The sequence below is a fragment of the Alternaria conjuncta genome (assembly GCF_024043145.1).
Source record: "Alternaria conjuncta strain BMP 0040 chromosome Unknown scaffold_5, whole genome shotgun sequence".
Classification (NCBI taxonomy): Eukaryota; Fungi; Ascomycota; class Dothideomycetes; order Pleosporales; family Pleosporaceae; genus Alternaria; species Alternaria conjuncta.
The window spans coordinates 2,205,545-2,220,757 of NW_026250094.1; the positions used below are offsets into that span (position 1 = coordinate 2,205,545).

The 15,213-nt window shown below is 53.0% G+C and overlaps 8 protein-coding genes across 8 annotated transcripts; 4 read left to right on the forward strand and 4 right to left on the reverse strand.

Annotated features, from left to right (window-relative positions):
* Nucleotides 1-17: 17 nt before the first annotated feature.
* On the forward strand, nt 18-1,247 carry J4E85_004377 (uncharacterized protein; the record flags this gene model as incomplete). The annotated part of the gene is made up of 2 exons (XM_051468635.1): nt 18-1,013; nt 1,086-1,247. The coding sequence occupies 2 exons, from the start codon at nt 18-20 to the stop codon at nt 1,245-1,247; spliced, it is 1,158 nt and encodes a 385-aa protein (XP_051328227.1).
* Nucleotides 1,248-1,602: 355 nt separating this feature from the next.
* J4E85_004378 (uncharacterized protein) lies at nt 1,603-3,378 on the reverse strand (the record flags this gene model as incomplete). The annotated part of the gene is made up of 3 exons (XM_051468636.1): nt 1,603-1,692; nt 1,750-3,189; nt 3,256-3,378. The coding sequence occupies 3 exons, from the start codon at nt 3,376-3,378 to the stop codon at nt 1,603-1,605; spliced, it is 1,653 nt and encodes a 550-aa protein (XP_051328228.1).
* A 220-nt stretch (nt 3,379-3,598) lies between these two features.
* On the forward strand, nt 3,599-4,395 carry J4E85_004379 (uncharacterized protein; the record flags this gene model as incomplete). Its single annotated transcript, XM_051468637.1, has 3 exons — nt 3,599-3,643; nt 3,793-4,161; nt 4,240-4,395. The coding sequence occupies 3 exons, from the start codon at nt 3,599-3,601 to the stop codon at nt 4,393-4,395; spliced, it is 570 nt and encodes a 189-aa protein (XP_051328229.1).
* A 720-nt stretch (nt 4,396-5,115) lies between these two features.
* J4E85_004380 (uncharacterized protein) lies at nt 5,116-7,012 on the forward strand (the record flags this gene model as incomplete). Its single annotated transcript, XM_051468638.1, has 3 exons — nt 5,116-5,275; nt 5,330-6,179; nt 6,226-7,012. The coding sequence occupies 3 exons, from the start codon at nt 5,116-5,118 to the stop codon at nt 7,010-7,012; spliced, it is 1,797 nt and encodes a 598-aa protein (XP_051328230.1).
* A 119-nt stretch (nt 7,013-7,131) lies between these two features.
* Nucleotides 7,132-8,095, reverse strand: J4E85_004381 (uncharacterized protein; the record flags this gene model as incomplete). The annotated part of the gene is made up of 3 exons (XM_051468639.1): nt 7,132-7,302; nt 7,349-7,745; nt 7,827-8,095. The coding sequence occupies 3 exons, from the start codon at nt 8,093-8,095 to the stop codon at nt 7,132-7,134; spliced, it is 837 nt and encodes a 278-aa protein (XP_051328231.1).
* Nucleotides 8,096-9,216: 1,121 nt separating this feature from the next.
* On the reverse strand, nt 9,217-10,767 carry J4E85_004382 (uncharacterized protein; the record flags this gene model as incomplete). The annotated part of the gene is made up of 2 exons (XM_051468640.1): nt 9,217-9,450; nt 9,544-10,767. The coding sequence occupies 2 exons, from the start codon at nt 10,765-10,767 to the stop codon at nt 9,217-9,219; spliced, it is 1,458 nt and encodes a 485-aa protein (XP_051328232.1).
* A 1,976-nt stretch (nt 10,768-12,743) lies between these two features.
* J4E85_004383 (uncharacterized protein) lies at nt 12,744-13,262 on the reverse strand (the record flags this gene model as incomplete). The annotated part of the gene is made up of 1 exon (XM_051468641.1): nt 12,744-13,262. The coding sequence occupies one exon, from the start codon at nt 13,260-13,262 to the stop codon at nt 12,744-12,746; it is 519 nt and encodes a 172-aa protein (XP_051328233.1).
* A 594-nt stretch (nt 13,263-13,856) lies between these two features.
* On the forward strand, nt 13,857-14,934 carry J4E85_004384 (uncharacterized protein; the record flags this gene model as incomplete). The annotated part of the gene is made up of 2 exons (XM_051468642.1): nt 13,857-13,981; nt 14,034-14,934. The coding sequence occupies 2 exons, from the start codon at nt 13,857-13,859 to the stop codon at nt 14,932-14,934; spliced, it is 1,026 nt and encodes a 341-aa protein (XP_051328234.1).
* Nucleotides 14,935-15,213: the final 279 nt, after the last annotated feature.

Genomic DNA, 15,213 nt, shown 5'->3' on the forward strand with positions numbered 1-15,213 from the left:
ACGTAGCGCAAAACGTCATGTCGTCGCCGCCACCGGATGCGCCCATCAAGATGGACCCCTTCCAAACCGTCGCCCGCGAGATGAAGTTCCTGACCGGAAACATACGATCGCTCCTCGGATCCGGGCACCCCACCCTCGACACCGTCGCAAAGTACTACACGCAAAGCGAAGGAAAATACGTGCGCCCCATGCTCGTCCTGCTCATGAGCCGAGCCACAGCCCTCACACCACGGAGTTCGCGACGAGACCTCGGAATCGGGAGCCAGAGCGCGGATATCTCAATTACCAATCCACGGATCCTGGCAGATGAGAACCCAGATCAGAGTCCTATTAGCAGTATACGACATGACTCTGCGTATACGGCTGAAGACAGCGATATCCTCCCTTCCCAACGGCGCCTCGCGGAAATCACAGAATTGATTCACACGGCTAGTTTACTCCACGACGACGTAATCGACCACTCCGTCTCCCGCCGCGCCGCACCCAGCGCGAACATTGAATTCGGCAATAAAATGGCCGTCCTCGCAGGCGATTTCCTGCTTGGCCGCGCTTCCGTCGCACTCGCCCGTCTCCGCGACCCAGAAGTCACAGAACTCCTCGCCACCGTCATCGCAAACCTCGTCGAGGGCGAATTCATGCAGCTCAAAAACACGGCTCGGGACGAGAAGAACCCCAGTTGGACAGAAGACACAGTAGCATACTACCTCCAAAAAACATACCTCAAATCCGCGTCCCTCATCTCGAAGAGCTGTCGCGCCGCCGCTATCCTGGGTGGCTCGAGTCCCGAGGTCGTGGAGGCGGCGTATCTGTATGGGAAGAACCTGGGTCTGGCGTTCCAGCTTGTAGACGATATGCTGGATTACACGGTTAGCGAAGCGGAGCTCGGGAAGCCAGCGGGTGCGGATTTGGAATTGGGACTTGCGACTGCGCCGTTGTTGTTTGCGTGGAAGGAGGAGAGTAGTTTGGGGAAATTGGTGGGGAGGAAGTTTTCTAAGGAGGGGGATGTTCAGAGGGTGAGTCTTACAATCAGTCCATTTTCGTATGGAAGTTCAAGGAGAGTGGAGTGTGCTAATTGTTTGATTCAGGCTCGCGAAATCGTTTCTCAAAGTTCGGGTCTGGAGCAAACCCGCGCTCTGGCACAAGACTACGTCGACAAAGCCATCGAGGCTATCTCCTTCTTCCCCGAAAGCGAAGCCAAGACCGGATTGGTGGATATGTGCACCAAGGTTATGAAAAGGAGAAAGTGAAACAAAGACTCGGAATCATATAAACGACACTCTCATCCAAAAGCAGCATCTTCGTTTGAGCCATTTGCAGAATATCTGTATGAATACCATTTGCAGGTCGATACATGGCAACGGCGCGGCATTTCGCGATATGAGGACAACGGCATCCAGAATCTGACGAGAAATGGTGGTCATGTTTTCACGCATCGATGGTACTGGAGTGCTGCACTACGATGCGGCAATCTTGCTGACGCGGGTCTACTCGTTTCACGATCGATACCTGGCGGAGATAACACTCTACTTCTGTATATATACATGTTTACGAAATACTAGAGAGGGCATAGTCTGGGATTCCATTGGGAGTCCAAACATATGTTTATATATCGTTTTCGAACGGCCGTACGATCTGTCCCTTTTCTTGCAGGTGGTCTTTAACTTGTTTGACTGTGTATTCGCCTCTGTGGAACTGCAACATGTTAGTCACTTTGTCCATATTCATAATATCAGTAGAATGGATACTCACCATTCCAGCACCCAACGCAGCATCCGTCTTCGTCTTGGCAAACACCTCTTCGAAATGACCGGGGTGTCCTGCGCCACTACTGGCGATAACAGGGATTTTGATCGCGTCTTTGACGTCGTTGATGAGCTCCGTGTCGAATCCACTGTTGCTTCCGTCTTTGTCGATGCAGTTTAGCAGGATCTCGCCTGCGCCCATGGCTTCGACTGCGGTGACGAGTTGTCGGACGTCGAAGTCGCGGCCTTCGCGTCCGCCCTTGATGGTGCATTGGTACCAGCAGTATGCCTCGCCGTTGGGACCTGGAGTTGTGGTTTTGATAGTGTGGTGGGGAGTCGCGTCGGGCGAGGGGACGTATACGCGCTTGGGGTCTACGCTGATGACGACGGCTTGTCTACCATAGGCAGATGAGATGGTTTCTATGGCCGTGGTGCCAGAGAGTTTGCTGCTTCGCGCGTAGTATTCTTCCGCTGCGGTTACGGCGTCAGAGCCTATGCTTACTTTGTCTGCGCCGGACTTGAAGTACATGGTTGCGATGTCGAGGGCAGAGATCTTGCTTCCGTCTGTGTCTACTGTGTCGCGTATGCCTCCGCCGATTGTCAGAGGGACGAAAACGGTTTCGCTGGTTCGGCGCAGGATCTCGAGCATGGGTGTGTCGGCTACGGGGCAGTTGCGGAAGGAAGTGATGTTCAGGAAGGTGACTTCGTCGGCGCCTTGTTCGTAGTATTTCTTGGCCATTTCGACGGGCTTGCCTAGGTTGCGCACTCCACCGCCGGCTCCTTCTTTTTCGCGGACATCGTATTGGTCGCCTTTTGTTACTACTAGGTCGCCTTGGTCGTTGGTTCGGACGTCGAGGCAGGCGATGACGCGTCTTGTCAGGCCTTCTTTTGTTTCGGCTGCTGATGGCTTCTCGGGTAGCTTCTGTGACATGTTGCCATCCAACCAAGCCTTTAGGACGCGAAGTCCTGCTGCGCCGCTCTTCTCAGGGTGGAATTGTGTGGCGAAGATGTTTCCCTTTGCGACTGCGCCGATGAACTCCTCGTCGCCGTACCGTGCTGTAGCGACTGCCCAGCCATCCTTCTCCAACAGACCCTCCTCATATATCGCGGCGTAAGAGTGAACGTAGTAGTACTTTGACGTTGGTCGCAACCCGTACAATGAGTCATCCGTAACTTCTCCTGTGCGCGATGTGTTTGCGCTATTCCACCCGATGTGCGGTACACTCTTGTCTGCGTCCTTGAACTTCCGTAGTCGCATAGGAATGACGCCCAGTCCCTTGACATCAGGACTCTCCTCCGAGCCTTCGAACAATGCCTGAACACCGACGCATATTCCCATGAAAGGTTTCCCCGCCCTGATGTGTTCGCGGATGGGTTCGACGTAGCCGGCTTTCTCTAGCTGGGACATGCAGTGGCCGAAGTGGCCGACGCCGGGAATGATGAGTTTCTAGGGGCGATGCTGCATCAGCACTTGTCAATTGTTGCGCGCGTCTTGGTGAGAGGGCGGTGGTACCTCGGCAGAGGGCACGTCCGCGGGCGTCTTGATCCATTCGACCGTGTAGCCAACCTTCTCGATGGCATTGACGAGGGAGCGGACGTTGCCGGCGACATAGTCGAGTAGGTGGACTGTCGGCATATTCGTGGATGCGTTCAGAGGAATGACTGTAGGATGTTTGACTCGAAGAGTGAAAAGTAATTTGGATGCACCCCACGCGTCATTGGAGGGGCAGTCGCGCTACTGCTAGCGCCCGCTGCACCCCTGTCAAATAATTCTTTGGATCTTCATCGTCGTCGCGAAGCCATCGCAAGCACTGAAGACCCACCACCCACGGCAATCCCATTACAACCTCGTCAATATGGTGCGCAAACTCAAGCATCATGAGCAGAAGCTCTTGAAGAAGGTATGAACCACCTGCTCCACTCCACCACCGTTGCGCATCGCCGTCGGGACCGCCGCGCGAACAGCCGCTATTCTCGCCATGCCCAGCGGCGCTCTCTCCTATACATGGAGAGACAACGACTTATTAAGAGGCACTAACACTTTTGACAGGTCGACTTCAACACCTACAAAAGCGATAATGACCACCGAGAAGCCGCCGTCATGCGCCGCTACGCAATCCAAGGACGCGACGACTACCGCAAATACAATCAGCTCGCCGGCTCATTGCGACAACTCGCACACAGAATCGCCAACCTCGATCCATCAGATCCCTTCCGCGCCAAACAAGAGGATCTGATACTGGAGAAGCTGTTCTCGATGGGCTTGCTAGGAACTGGTGGCGGCGGCCGTGGAAAACTATCCGATGTCGAGCATAAGCTCACAGTGAGCGCATTCGCAAGGAGGAAGTTGCCAGTCGTCATGACCCGGTTACGCATGGCGGATCATGTACAATCTGCAGTCACACTCGTTGAACAAGGGGTTAGTACACTGGACTCCGGACATGATTTCTTTAGAAGTCATCTCCCTCGACACAGCTAGGAGCTAACAAAGACACAGCACGTAAGAGTTGGAACCGATGTCATCACAGACCCAGCCTACCTGGTCTCGAGGAACATGGAAGACTTCGTCACATGGGTCGACTCCTCCAAGATTAAGCGCAACATCATGAAGTACCGCGACAAGCTGGACGACTTCGAACTCGAAGCCCTATGAGATTTCCGTTTCTTTTTTTGGGCGGCGTTTGTGGATACAGCATTTGAAGGCGTTACGACATACTCGCGATATCCGGCTATGGCAAAAATTGATCTTTGTTCTTCCACTCATACCTACCATCACATTTCAAGTACGTAGCGTGTCAGACGAACCCACGTCTCATCCTACGAGAACGAGCGAATGCGGTCACATGTCTTTTCTCAAGGGCGTTCGAATACGAGACCAGAGATTGGAAGAGATGCATTGGGTGGATGGCAAACCATGCGCTCTGAAAGACACCAAAACTCCCACAGCAATGCGATCTCCAGTGCGTTTTCCTCCGCTGACTGTTGCGCACACAGGACAACGATAGCCAACGCCGGGTATACTAAGTCGGCATTGGCTATGTTTTTCCGACTGAACGAGCCGTGACCAATCATATTCCCTCACTGACGCCATACGACATGCAGTTCTTTACCCAAACCGGCAATGACAGTGCTTATGCTCATATCGGTACAACGCCCCCAAGTGTACTAGAATTTTGAGTCGGTTGCATGTGCATAAGTGCCCTCTCGCTATCTCCATACATGGGTGGGGATGTTTGGGGTGAATTCCGGGGTAGCTGACGGATCACACTAGGGAACAGCGGGACGGTATTTATGACGGTGCTGATCCTCCAGCTCTGTATTCGGATATTTTCAGTACTTCGTAGTGATTTTCTCTATTGTCGTTTGCTACGCTATGGCTGCGAAAGGAGACCGCGAGCCCTCGGTGGCACATATCGAAGCGCTCGAGCATAGCACGAATACGTCGGATCATGACAACTACGTCCACAACAATGACGCCAACGAAGAGATCGTCCGCCATCTGCAAACCACCGGTGAAGATGTTGGCATGACCTGTGCGTACTGCCCAACATCCGGACTGGCCACCAGTCATATCTAACTCGTTCCAGTTCGCACATTGATGGCCGCCGTGTCTATGGCCATGTGCTACAACGCCTACCTCTTTACCCTCCTCATCCCACCAGCGATCCTCACGTATATCAATGCCGATCTTGGTCCAGATCCTAGATACACCTGGATTACGATATCGTGGAACCTTGGTGGCGCGATGTTTGTCACCGTTGGTGGACGACTTTCAGACATATTCGGCAGGCGATGGTTCTTCATTGCTGGAGCTATCATTCTCATCATCGGCAGTATCGTTTCGGCGACCGGACAAAGCATCAATCAGATGATCGCCGGCGGTGCCTTGTTTGGATGCGGTTCCGGGTTCCTGGAAATGGCATTTGGTGCGGTTCAAGAAATTGTGCCGAGCAAATATCGTCATGTTACTATTGGGTTGTTCGACGCCGCCTCAATCATAGCACAGATCATGCCCCTGGTCAGTTGGGTCATCATCAAGCAGACGGGCAACTGGCGTATTTGCTACTATGTCATGATAGGCTTCCAGGCTATCAACCTTGCCCTTCTGTTCTTCTTCTACCACCCGCCATCCTGGAAGGATAAGAAGGCTGAACATGGCAAGACTGCTGGACAGCTTTTACGCGAATTCGACTGGTTGGGGTTGTTTCTATTCCTGGCCGGATGTACACTATTCATCGTCGGTGTCAGCTGGGGTGGATCACAAGCTCCCTGGGTTTCTGCGACAGTTCTCGCACCGATCATCATCGGACTGGTAACCCTGATTGGTTTGGGATTCTATGAGGCCTACTATAATCTAACAGCACCACTGTTCCCGCCGCGTCTTTTCAGAGCATTGCGCCACTTCACTGTTCCGATGCTAGTCATGGCCATAGGCGGGCAAGTAATCTCATTCGATGATACGGTTCAATCTAACGAATAACAGGATGCAATACTACTCGAACGCAACTCTGTGGCCACGCCTATCCCAACTCATCTACGCCACCGACGAGATATCCAAAGGCTTGTATGCCGAAGTCCTACCTCTCGGAACCATCATCGGTGGCATTATTGTGGCTTTCAGCAAGGTCATCGGACACCAACGTTGGGTCATAATGTTCGCCGTCGCGTTACAGACAGCCTGCGTCGGCGCCATGTCTACATCTACAATGGATAATCCCGTCAAGTCAATCATCCTAACAGTCATCATCTCAACCTGTACCTCTGTCAACCTCTTGAACGGCATGGTCTTGGTAGGCTTCGGAATCGTATATCAGGAAGATATTGGCACGGCAGCCGGTCTTGCAGGAACCTCTCGTCTACTTGCTGGCGCTGTCGCTACCGCCATCTTCGGAAACGTTACGAACAACAAGTACGGAGACGCCTTACCTGCGCGCGTTCGTGCCAATCTTGCCCCCTTCAATCTCTCCTCGGATATCGTCACTAGGTTGATCACCGCGGCGAGAGCAAACACAGCTACCGGGTACCAAGCTATCCCAGGTATAACTCCTGCTATCCGAGCTGCAGCCAGTTTAGGGAATAAGCAAGCATACTTGGAGGGTGCGCATTTGTCGTATCTAGTGGCCTTGGCGTTCGGTCTGCTGGGAGTGGTCGCCGCGTTCTTCATTCCGTCGGTAGACAAGAGAAAGTACACCAGTAAGACCGTTGCTGTACAGAGACGCGACAGGAAAGAGTTGCAGGAAAAGAAGGTCGCGGGGACTGTAGGGCCATGAGTTCGTTTGCTCGTCGAGCTGCGTCCTTGTGGAAAGTTTTACATCGGCAATTACATGCAAAGTATTACCGCACCATCTACATAACATCAGTGTCGCTCTCGAAAGACACGATCTCATGCTCAATCTTTCTTCTCGCTTGCATTTGCACCAATCTCGACATCCGTCTTCGCCCAGTATTTGCTAAGATCTCCAACAGGCGGACATACAGACCAGCGCATCTCTGCAGCCATGATGACGAAGAGCATGTACCAGCCCAGCAGGCCTACTATGAACAAGAGCGCTCCACCAGCCTGTACGCATCAGTAACGACCCCTCAAAAATGCCAGAGTCACTCACCTTCTGCAACTTCAACGCCTTATCAAAATCCCCCGTACTCAACGCCCAGTACGCTCCACTCAACACCCAAGCCCCGACCGTCACAAACCCGAAGATACCCGCAAAGACCATGTTGATCCGGATAGTAAAGAGCCAAAACGTTGCTAGCGCAAAACCCCACACAAGCAAATACAATGCAATGACTGCGTTCATCTCCTTGCTCACCATCCCTGCTGCTGCATCGCCAGTTGGCGAGTATGCGGCAGAGAGACCGAGGGTGGGCAGTTGCAACATGCCGAAGGAGAGCCAGAAGACGGCGAAGAGGCCGCAGACCATCATGGGGAAGAATTGGGCTTGGATCCAGAGGAAGATTGTGGAGAGGGTTAGGAGGAGGGGGCCTGTGAAGAAGAATATGCCGCTGCAGGGGGATGGGGGTTAGTATGGGGTGGAGTTGGGATGGAGTTGGGATGGGGATGGGGGAGGGAGGGGATGGACCTACACGACTGCTTGCATTCCGGCGGCACCGCCCCAGCCCATTAGTACCATGGAGAACGTGAAGGTTGAGATTACGAAGCCTAGGAAACCCAAGGGTGTCGCGTTTGCATATTTTCCCACGCGGTCGTTTGCGTGTGGTGTTTTGGGCGCGAGATACAGTTTCTCGAACAGCTCTGGGCTGATTGAGATGTTTGTTGATGCGTGTGCGAGATGTGGCTCTTTGTCGATGCGATCAGAGTCTGTGCTGTGCGAGGTCACTGTTGTTGTTGCCATGGTCGTTGTAGTCGGTATGCTTGCAATACACGGGTGATGCAGAGTAACTAATGTAGTAATGTAGCAACCATACGATGGCCTTGTAGCTCGAGCACAAACTCAGGGTACTCCACGCTTATCAACTCGAGAGCTTCCCTGTCCGTCTTCGCTCACCACTCCTCCTCCACACGCACATGCACAGTGGGGAACACGACATCTCGAGCGCCCTCTTCTTGGTCGACCACTCATCAACCACTCATCCATCTCACTCCTCTGTCTTCCAAGCCGTGCGCTTCGGTCTCCGTGTGCACTATTCGATATTCCCATTCGCAGAATACCGCCGCCACGGCTCGGTCAGTACGCAACTGTCTCCCAACTGGCTGGATATATATCACGATTACGCCGAAAAGCCTCCTTCGCTACAGCTTGCTTGTGGGAACATAAAAACGATGGTCAGCATGTTGAATCCGGTGGTGGAGGTCGGGTGTTCCCCGCTCGCTACCCTTGTGCTGGGCTTACTCGGCAATTTCTGAGACGATGTTGATTGGCTGGGATGGGACGGGAAGACGTGCCTCGCGGCTTGGGTGTGGTAAGCGGGAGCTGCAACACCGTGCGATGACCGGAAGGAGATTGGTGGGGTGATTCGGGGGTGGGGATCGAGATGGGACGGGATGCGGAAAGGGTCTGGGGTGAAGATGGGTGGAGTGGAGGTATGAACTGCGTACTTGGGTGGCTGCGGTGGTGAGATGGACTAGCGACATGTATGCGCTTAAGGACCTGAACGCCACACAGATTATCAGGATAAAAATGGTCGCACATAGTTTAGGGTGCGAATTCGGATAACTCTCGCGAAAGGGGTGTTATTGCAATATCTACAAGAAGGGTGGAAGTAGCGGAGCAAGTATGTACATGTCGCCCCCCAAAACAAAGTGGAGAGCAGCGATGACAAGATATGTATGAGAAAGAAGGGGTAAAGTCAGAATAGGGTTGAAGGAGTGTGAGAAGAGAATACAAAGTCTAGGGAAGGCCGGACCGCTGCCAGCAAACGTCGCGAGTAGAAAAGCATCGCACCGCCTATAGCTGGACGAAGTATTGCTTGCCCTTGGAGTCTCCTGCGAGGGAAGAACACGTCAGTAGTCAGCCTAGTCCAGCCTAAACGACGAAGTCCCCTCAACAAGAGGAGGCCAACGCTTCTTAAGCCCAGAATCATCCTGAGGCCACACATCCGTCGTCCCAGCCTTGTAAGCAGCCCAATTAGCGCAATTCTGCTTCCACTCAGAGCCAGCAGCCGGAAGATTGATTTCAGATTTGCGCTCGAGGAACTGGATGCCGAGGCCCATGCCGACGTGGAAGGCGATGTGGCAGTGCATGAGCCACTGGGAGGGAGGAGTTAGTGTTTGTTATTTCAGTGGCGATATTGGGGGATGGTTGGGATGGTTGGGATGGTTGGGATCTGAGTGTCTACTTACAGCACCAGGATTATCAGTCGGGTATGCGAGAACGAGCCACCCGCTACCCCTAAGCTGAACAACATCGCGACGCGGTGGGTTGGTGAAGCGCAGGGAGCTGAAGTGCGTTGCCATACTGAATTGACCGTCACCGCCGCCGAGGACATAGCTGTCATGGCCGTGAAGATGGATGGGGTGGGCGATGGGTGGTGCGCCTACAGCTTGTTGTATGACCCAGTAAGTCCAAGTTGACGCCGAGGTTGATGGTACCTGCACAACATTGTACGACTGCGGGATGCTGTTGTTATTCTCTGCGACATATTGGACGGTCGGCTTTCCGGGGTCGATGATGATGGACGTGCCGTTTATGGTCCACAGAACTGTGTTCCCGTTTGCTGCTACTGGGCCGAAAGCGACGGGGAGGTTCTTGGCTTGGGCGGCGAATGTGGTGCTGGGCACGTTCTTTGCAACTTTCGGGGTGGTGATTGGATCAGCACAGATCGTGAAGGGGTTGGCTGGGGCAGTTGTGGTGGGATCGGCGACGGTCTGACCTTGGTACGTGAAGATGGCGCGTCCTGGGAGAATGGAGCGTGACTGGCACAGGCCGTTAGCGTCGGCACGGAACCAGTAGTTTCCAGCTGTCTGATTCGCAGTGATGATGACGTCGTAGCGTTGGCCGATACCAAGCTGGAGGTGGGTGGTGTTGTATGGGACGACGGGAACAAAGTCGTTTGCAATGACTTGAAAGGGATGGCCGTCGAGGTTCACAGTCATGCTGGTGTCGACTGCGGTGTTCACAAGTCGCAGACGATAGCGCTTCCCCGCTTGCATCGTCACTCGGTTGTAAGCACCACCTCCGGCTGCGTTCTTAGAAGTGCCGTTGATCAGAATGTTATCGGGTACAGGGGGACCCAATCCAGCTTGCCCATTCTGGAATGCTATGGAGGCTGCTTGGAAGGCGGTCTTGTAGAACCAGTCTGTGATTGGCATAACTCCAAGATCCTCGTCATAGTTCGCGGTAGCAGGGCCGTTGACAATGAATGTTCCGACAACTCCATCTCCGTACTGATGCGAGAAGTGCGAGTGGTACCATGTCGTTCCGTATTCGGTTGCTTGGAACTCGTACGTCTTGAGGTCACCGGGTGCTACGGCACATTCGGTAACTCCGTTGACACCATCCTGGATGTTCTTGTTGAGCATGCGGAAGCCGTGCCAGTGGATGGAAGTGCCATTGGATTGAAGCATGTTGCGAACAGTGATTCTGATAGTATCACCCCAGTTGGCAACGATGGTGGGGCCTGGGGTCCTTCCGTTGATCAACATGCAAACCCTTGAGCCAGCACCGTCAGGGTTGCAAGTCGTGTTCTCGATGCGTAGATTGTAGGAGCGAACCACACCCGTATTGGGCCAAGAGGTGTACATATCCGTAGAAGAGTTGAATCCAGCGGTCCAGCAGTCTCTCGTAGTGGGACCATTGACACATGCCGATGATTGACGTTCCTCGAGGCCATCTCGTTTTGGCGTGAAAGGTGCTAGCTCAGTGGTCTCAGACGGGATCGCTATTGCGGTTGTTACTGGAGTGAGAAGGCCCAAGAGGGCCGTCCCAAGGATGGCAAAAGACTTCATCTCGGCTCAATGCGACGGTAGTAACGAGTGTTGAGTTATAAAGACTGACAGAAAAGAAGACAACAGTGCGAAGCGAAAACGCTGCTGAAGATGCTGCTGTAGAGCAATGGAGCAGAGCGTTTGAACTCTTATATCTGATTCCATGACAGACAGCCTTCATACTCCAGTACAGATGATCAATATTCCTTCTGCTCACTCGACTGCGTTCGCAAACGCCATGGGGGGTACGGGCCCACCCTCTCGCCATGTCCACGAATGAAGACAATGATAGTTTGATTCTAAGCTGCGAAAAACGGAGATTTGACATTCGGATGTCGTATTGTTTGGAACGCCTCGCTCGAATGTGAATGTGGGCAAACGGTGATGGAGATGGATGACCTCGTAGTCATACACGAACACAGTCAGCATGGGTATTGATCGCTCACTCCTGACTAGGGCACACCGTATCTGCATCAGGCGGCGGGAAGGATGCGGCAACCCAGTGCTCTAACTGTCGACTGGACAGCAGAGGATTTCTAGGAACTACGCTTAGATCACGCGTCGTGGCTTGCGCAAAGTCCGCAGCCAATCCGCTCCCCTTGTTCGTAATTTGTAGCTTACTCAGCCGTGAGCCACCATCGGATTGTAGTAGGAACTTTGGAAAGGGCTGAATTGGCGCGAAACTAACGACTTGTCAACGTTCATGCTAGGAAGCATGTTGTTTAAATCGTACATACGACTAGAGATACCAGAAGGTAGTATTGCTTCGACAGGTAGTAGCTTCTGACGCCACGTACAGTTCAACGAGCGTATCATCAAGTCTGTGTGTTATGGTAGATTGATCGGTATCAGAATGACTGCGTTGCGCGAGCGGAGTACAGCGGTCGACCCTCGGGGATGCAACCGGAACGTAAGGAGAAGACTGCATCATCACGAGGAGATACCAGTGGTCTGTATACTATCATCTGATACTATTGAGGTAGGTTTTGGTGTGTAAGCTTGCCTATCTCCGTTATTTCCTCGCTCGCATGGCTTAATCCGAGATAAACCATGAGTAGGCGCGCCGCAGCTGATGCATCTGAAGACCTGAGGACAAGCCTCTTCCATGAACATAGCAAGGGCCTGCAGTGGTGTTTTTGGATAGCTTGTCGCGTGATGCAAGGTCTGGATGCCGCCAGGAAGCGAAGTCCGGCGGCGGGCAATCCAACGGACATTATGCGCGCTCCGATCAGCCGGCTGTCTCCTGACAAGGTAAGAACTTAAACATCTGAACCTTCTCTTGTTTTCTTAAACCGTACTGGCCGTAGTGTAGTTATGCTAGAGAATTCTGGTCAGACGTTATGGATGTTGCAGCTAGAAATGTCGGTACATGGAGCGAGCCAAATAGGGCTTCAAACGTGCGCAGTCATGCACGTCTTCGTCTTAAATTCGATGTTTTCTCGTGCGAACGTCTAAGAAGCTTGGGCTTGCGAGCAATTGTCGAACTGAGTCGTGGTGTATAAGTCGGTGAGCCTAGCGGACTTCGGCATCATCGGCAGCCTTGCGTCGACAATGTGGCAAGCTTAGAGGTCATGGAGCCTCTTTAGGTTCGAGGGCGTGTCTGTGTCCCTGCTTCGCTATAGACTGTGGGATTCGTTGCCGTCGTCTGGCATGAACTCTGGTCCCGGCAACTCGTAACCATCGAACGAAAAGCCAGGTGCGACCGTCGTGCCTACCAGCGTCCAGTTGCCTAAACTGGTCGCCCGCTGCCACTGCCCTTCTGCGATGATGACTTGCGGAGCCTGGTCTCTGAAGATGTCGCTACCTAGAATCTGCTCTTGAGTCGCAGTGCCGTTGTTCCATGATAGCTCCAGCGTGAGAGGGGCGCCAGCGTAAAAGTGCCATATCTCGACAGCATCGGTAACGCGATGCCAGTAAGATGGACCGGACTGGCCTTCGAGTAGATAGTAGATGGCGGTTGAGTATGAGCGATTGCCGATGGTACCGGCATCTTGAAAGGTTTGTCGAAAGTAGCCCTTCTCTAGGTTTGGCTCGAGCTGGAGCTTGGCGATGACGTCTTTCGCGTCGGCACATTCGCGATAAGCGGCAGTCAACCCTAGCAGCGATGCGGCCAAGTAAAGTGCGAGTTTGTGCATATCTGTAGCTTTCTGGCAATTGTGTCGCAGAATTGGAGGATCGTCTGCAAAGTATCTTTTGTCAAAGAAACCGGCGCCTGCTGATGCTTATTAGTGATGCCTTCGTAGCTTCCGAGTTGGCGGATACGATCGTCACAGATCTCGTCACGTCATCTGAACTCGACCACCACATTAGCTCCGCGGCATCACAGTACCACAGCAAGAGCGCAATGAAGATAACGAGGAAAAGACATCCCAGGTCGCCCCTATTGCGCGTCCGAGATGGCATCGAAATGCCTAAACGCGACAAACCCTTACACACGCCCTTATCGCACGCCACATGCTGTACACCACGATCTCGACACTTCATTCGATCCGATCTGCGCACTACTGTACAATGAAGAATCAGTAACCGCCGTTAATCGCCGAAGTCCTTCACTGTGGAGATCCGATGGCGGGGCGTCGCACTGCAGTACTCAAGTAGACTGAAAGGTTAAGTATTTCCTCCTCGTACACCGTGGATCCCGCCACATTTGCACCCCTACGGCTATTGCTAGCCTCCGTATATTCTTCGGCCTCTTTTCGTGTCTTCCATCGCCTTGAGTCTGCGACGCCATGTTTCCACGTTTCGCGCTGCCCTATTGGCTGGCAGTCTTGTCGTTTGCGATCTCAGTCGCGTCGACTGTAACACCAGAGACGAAGAACTTGTTTGTGGATGCTGATCTTTTTGAAGCTATTGAGTAAGTGTCCTGTACCACGTAAAACCTGGACGTTTAGCTGACAGTGCAACAGTGATACCGCAGCCCTGCTCCTCGCGTGCACATTACCGAATACAAACCTCCTCGCGGTAAACATCAACGTCAATTCGTCATACTCTGCCTTCGCTGCGTCTGCGATCGTGAACCACTACGGCTATTCTTCCGTCCCGATTGGGTTGCCGAGACCCTACACAAACATCACATCGCCTGAACCATTCGGAGGAGAATATGCCAGCAAGGTCGCTGCTGGATGGTCCGGTGGCTCGGTGCCTAATGGGCAAGTCAACAAGACATGGGATCCAGTAGAGCTCTATCGGAAGACGCTGGCGGAAGCGAAGAACAACAGTGTGACTGTTGTGTCGATTGGTTTCATGGGATCGTTGTCGGGCCTTCTCAATACGACCAGTGATAAATACTCCGTGTTGAATGGATACGAACTTGTCAAGACAAAGGTCAAGGAACTGGTCGTTATGGGTGGGGGTTACTCGCAAGAGCCAGCCCTCGATGCGGAGTACAATTTCGCGATTCAGAACGCACCACACGTCATCAACACATGGCCCGATTGTGTTCCGATGACCTTCCTTGGCGCAGAGGTGGGCGTCGAAGTCCTGTCGGGCGCACGGTTTACTGTGTGTGGACCCCCGAATGACCCAGTTAAATCGGCTTGGGAGTACTGGGGGTCTTACAATCACTCCGAATACTCATGGGACTTTTTGACCATGGTGTATGCGGGCAGGGGCCTGGGCAGTTGGTTCGAGTACGGCAACGAAAATGGGTACAACTTTCTGTTCCCCAATGGCACTAATATCTGGGTGGAGGACGAAGGCAAGACCAGCCAGCGCTATTTGAAGCTCAAGGCCTCGAACGAGACGGTTTCCAAGGAAATGGATAATCTGCTACTGCGCGGCGCGTGGACCCACGCCCAAGTGGACTGAAGCCTCATACTATCGAAAGAAGTGTTCTACTAAGCTCAGGCTTACCAGGCTTTTCAGCGGTTCGCACGGCTCGCCTATGTCTATCCAAGACCACCTCTTGTTCACTCTCCAGGCTTTCAGGTTACAAGTGTAACAACCGTATTTTCCTACGAGCCAGCAATGAATAGTATCCTTTCCATCACCCACCAAAACCTTCTCCACGCTGCCTAGGTACTTTCTCAGGCTCACTATTTCTGAACATGCAAAGCGCTGACAGCCTTGAGTCGAGGCCGGAACTGG